The sequence below is a fragment of the Perkinsus marinus genome (assembly GCF_000006405.1).
Source record: "Perkinsus marinus ATCC 50983 genomic scaffold scf_1104296974734, whole genome shotgun sequence".
Taxonomy (NCBI): Eukaryota; Perkinsozoa; order Perkinsida; family Perkinsidae; genus Perkinsus; species Perkinsus marinus.
Genome location: NW_003201001.1, coordinates 48,403 through 52,767, shown reverse-complemented (window position 1 = coordinate 52,767; position 4,365 = coordinate 48,403). Strand labels below are relative to the sequence as shown.

Below are 4,365 nucleotides of genomic sequence, written 5' to 3'. Positions count from 1 at the left end.
CCCTTTCCTGCCAGCATCGAAGGCTTGGTATGCACTTTGAATATCTTCAGAGTTCCACCGCCAAAACCATCGCGCTCTCGCCTCGAGGACGACCGCTCGATCCAGGCGTATCTTAGGTTACCCATGGTAAGATACAGAATAGGTCCACACCAAAAACTCACCATCTCGTTTAGAGTCTCTATTTCGCGATGAGTAAATAGTAGCTGCCAGGAAGTCTCTATAACGTATAACAGGTTCCGCTTGAGTTGCCTAAAAAATATCTTAGGTTCAAGCATGCATACGACAACAAAGAAGATTCCTCCGCACCGCACTCTTAGGAATACTCCATCGCCAGCCTCAACTTCTCCGAGAAAAAAAGCAAAGAAAATCCCCACAAAAATTATTTTCCTCGGGAAATATCCAACCTCGCTGCTTGCAAGATACAAAACAGGCCCGCAGCCTCACCGTCGAACCGCAACTGCTTATCTCTCCGAATATCTTGTCCGCTTCGTATTCGCTCATACCCACATGCAAACGCACAGCGTCTTCAAATTCAGGGAGAGTTATGACTCCTGAAAAAAACTAAAAATTAGTAAAAACCAAAGAGGAAATATTTCGTATCCTATCAGCTCAGTACTGGAATAATGTTCGCTTTCCTCAGGAGTTGCCTTGAAACTCCCATTTTCTAACCGACACGTGTAGTTGACCATGTGCATATTTCCCACACTGCGCCAGCTACCACCTAGGATTCCCGTATATGACAACTTTCAACAAAAAATCGTCGCAAATTTCCTGAATTTTTTTCCATGAATTTTTCTCTAACCATCATTAATTGCATCCATTTTCGAAATTTCACTTCAGCTCATCCGTACATTCAACACCCCCCAAATTCGAGTAACTTCCGATATATTTCCTCTCAAAATCTCAAAAACCATATTGTCCGGAAAATTTTCGGAAAAAATCTTCTCACCATCATCATTGGTATCCATTCTCATGAATGTTTCTTCCATCAATTTTAGATTCTCGTCGATACCAACAAAATCATCTCCCCGTTTCTGTGCCAGCAATCCGAGCGCAGCCTGAAGAAAATCAAAATAATAAAATAACCGAAAAAAGGAAAAAATAAAATCAAAAACGAAAAGTCGGAAAACGGTTTCTTGATCAAAGATGAACATTTTCCATTCTAGACTGGAATCAAACCCCGCCCAAATTATACGAGTGTCGCAAATATCTTAGGTTCAAGCAGAAAAGATACAGAATAGGTTACCCGTTGGATTGCAGAGCATCTTGCAAAGGCGTGCATCTTCCGAAGAACATCCGTATCGATTTCGTTGGGCGTGGTATTCAATTTTAGAATATCCGTGCCTGGAAAAAAAAATAAATATTTTCCCTCACAATACAAAAATCGATCCACATCTAAAAATATAAAATTCAACTAGAAAATACCGCCTTCTGAGATTGAACCTGTGCCGTATTACTTCCACACCACTCGTGTTTCAGCGCTTCCGTCGCGGTCAATCTCTCTGACGGATTTCGGCAAATTAATTTTCGTACCAAATCTTTCGCACTCCACGAAATGCAGTCCCATCGCGAACCAGTCAGCTTCAGCGGCGTATGGCGAACAGCATCACTCTAACAGGATACGAAATTTCCTCCAATTTTTTCCGGAAGATTTTCCTCACGATTTCGCCATCATTGGCACCATCAAACGGCGGAGTGCCACTAAGAAGCATATACAAGATCACTCCAACTGACCACATGTCGCATTGAAGACCATATTTTCCTTCCAGAACCTCTGGAGCAACGTAATGCACCTGGCAGAAAGAAAAACGAAAAAATATAAAGATTTTCGGAAAAAATATTCAACGGAAAAATACGCAAAATTGCCTCACTCACATCAATCGCTGCGAGAAGAGAATCTCTGAATTTTTCCGAAAAAGCAATTTCGTACGATTAGCCGGGGAAAAATCAGAAAAATCGGTGATTTTTTCGCTCTCCTTCAAAATGCTACTCCACACCCCGGAAAATTGCAGAAAAAAGGACAGAAATTTCCGCGAAAAAATTCTCACCGAGCCCATCGAGGCTGTCAAGGAATCCTCTTCTCGACGGACAATCGTACCAAAACCGAAATCGCATAACTTCAATCGACAATCTGCAGTATCATCCGTGTATCTAAAAATCCAAAAAATTACCACAAATTTTCCGAAAATTTTCTCCTTCTTACACAAAATTTTCCAATTTGATATCGCGATGGCAAATATTGAGGGAATGAAGGTAACTCACAGCATAGAGGATATGCCGGAGGATCTTCGCCGCGTCGCGTTCACTATAACGATTCAGTTTAGCGAGGCGCTCATACAGTTCACCTGAAAAAATTTTTTTCCTGCAAAAAAATTTCAACCTCCCAAAAAATTCCCTACCCCCTGTACACGCTTCCATTACTAATATAATTTTCTCCCCCGGTTCTTCGTAAACCTCTTCCAAGCGAACCTGTTAGCGGAGCGAAGCGTTTCATGTTTGTTATTTTTCTCTTCCGTACTATATTAGGATGCGATAGCGGCAAATAGATGTTAATCTCGTCATAAAGCATATCTCTCTGGGCCGAGCTCATATTCACAAGGCTCAAACTTTTCACTGCGACCTGACATGGACAAAAAATCACATCCCGCTTTTCACAGGTTTTCGGAAGAGAACGTCGAAAAATACGAAAAGGAGAAGAATCCAACAGTTTCCTCACTAATTATAAAAATTCACCCACGAATTCGGGTAGGAGTGTGCGAAAACCAATAACAATCTCCCTAAATTCCCTCAAATTTTTTTCAACACACGTAATTGATGATATTTTATCTCAATGAATATTCGTTTATTTTCCCATCACATTCAAAAAATTTCCCCAAAAAATCTACCGACCCGGTCGCCGGAAAATCTGTCCTTTGCGAGCCGCACCGCGCCGTTCATTCCCTCTCCCAAAATTCCGCCCTCTTCTATCGAGATCAACTCATACCTGGAAAAAAATCAGATTTTTTTACCGGAAAAGAAAATTACTTTTTTTCAAAAGCTCCCGGCGTATCGATCATACGGCCACGATCGAGCTGAGGTAACGAACCAGAATGTCGGATCTGGAGGAGAAAAACTTCGCTCCGCTAAGAAAAAATTCTTTTTACCATATCTAGGAAGCTACCAGTACTGGAGCTTTTCGAACTCTCCTCCCTTAACACAGCGCCCTCCGTCACCGCGCCACGAAATTCCCAATCCCCACCCGGATCCTTCAATGCCCGAACCACACTATCCTGAATCGAGAAAAAAAGTCCGGAAAAATCACAATTTTTGCCAATTTTCCTACGTCCGAACCACGCTTTTCTGAATCAAGCGAAAAAGTTCCGGAAAAAATTTCACAATTTTTGCCAATTTTCCAACGAATTTTCGCTACCTATCCCTACTTCAGAGTCTCCATCATCATAAAGCTGATCCGAGGAAGCTGATGTCAATCCCGGCTGTACGCCTGTGGGAGGATCTTCCCATGCGCATGCGTGCAAAGTATCACCGTTGTCAAATTCGGGCGTTTTCTGCCACTCTCCGACCATATCGACATCAGCTCTCAGCTGTGCATCAACCTAACCAAAATATCGTCTTCTTGAATTTTTTCCGGAAAAAAATTATTACCAATCTTTCCCCGAAATCGATCATTTTTTCTCGACAAGCTTTTTCCAAGCCTTCACATCCCATCTCCTCAGCAAGCATATATAACACGTTCAACTTCTCAACGTCTACCTCAACTCTCTGACCATAGATATACCTGAAAATACCAAACATGAATCGCTTCGCTCCGCCATATATCTTCTGTAGCGATCGCTTCGCTCCGCTAGGCAGTTTCATGTCGTCTTGTTGAAACGGCTGAAACGGCTAGGCGTCGAATTCGTTCTCTTTTGCAGTTCTATGATCATATTGCTTTGTTACACTCGCTACTTTCGTCCTTGTCGATCCCATTAGTCGTCCCTTAGACATAGGTTGGCTTAGTAAGCACAAGCCTTTGGGACACTAGTGATCGTAAGACGACCGTAGCCATCTTGGCTCAAGATCGTAGTTGGGTTCTTCTCCCTCTTCCCTCATTGATTCTTCAACCCTTCTACCCCAAGGATAACTTAGCGATCTGTCTGCAGAAATGCCCGGTTCTTGTGTTAACAACCAGGTTGGTAATCAGCCAGCTCCGCTACATTCTACCGGGATCTCTAATCCCAATCTCCCAGACGACGAGGCCCCCTTCGACGCCTCTCCAAGATCTACTACTCCTACTAACGACGCCAACCGTCACTCAACTCGGCTGGCCAACCTCCCTGCAGCCCCTGGGCTCGACTTCCCTACAAGCAGAGCTACCAAGGGCAAAGA

At 43.1% G+C, this 4,365-nt stretch overlaps 1 protein-coding gene across 1 annotated transcript in view; it reads right to left on the bottom strand.

Moving 5' to 3' along the window:
* Pmar_PMAR008410 (Calcium-dependent protein kinase, putative) overlaps window positions 1-4,365 on the bottom strand; it is a gene marked incomplete at its 3' end in the record, with an annotated part of 13,860 nt that overhangs the window by 4,197 nt on the left and 5,298 nt on the right. The window contains exon 4 of the mRNA XM_002765764.1: window positions 3,643-3,775. Coding sequence (XP_002765810.1) covers window positions 3,643-3,775 — 133 coding nt within the window. The remainder of the gene's footprint in view (window positions 1-3,642; window positions 3,776-4,365) is intronic.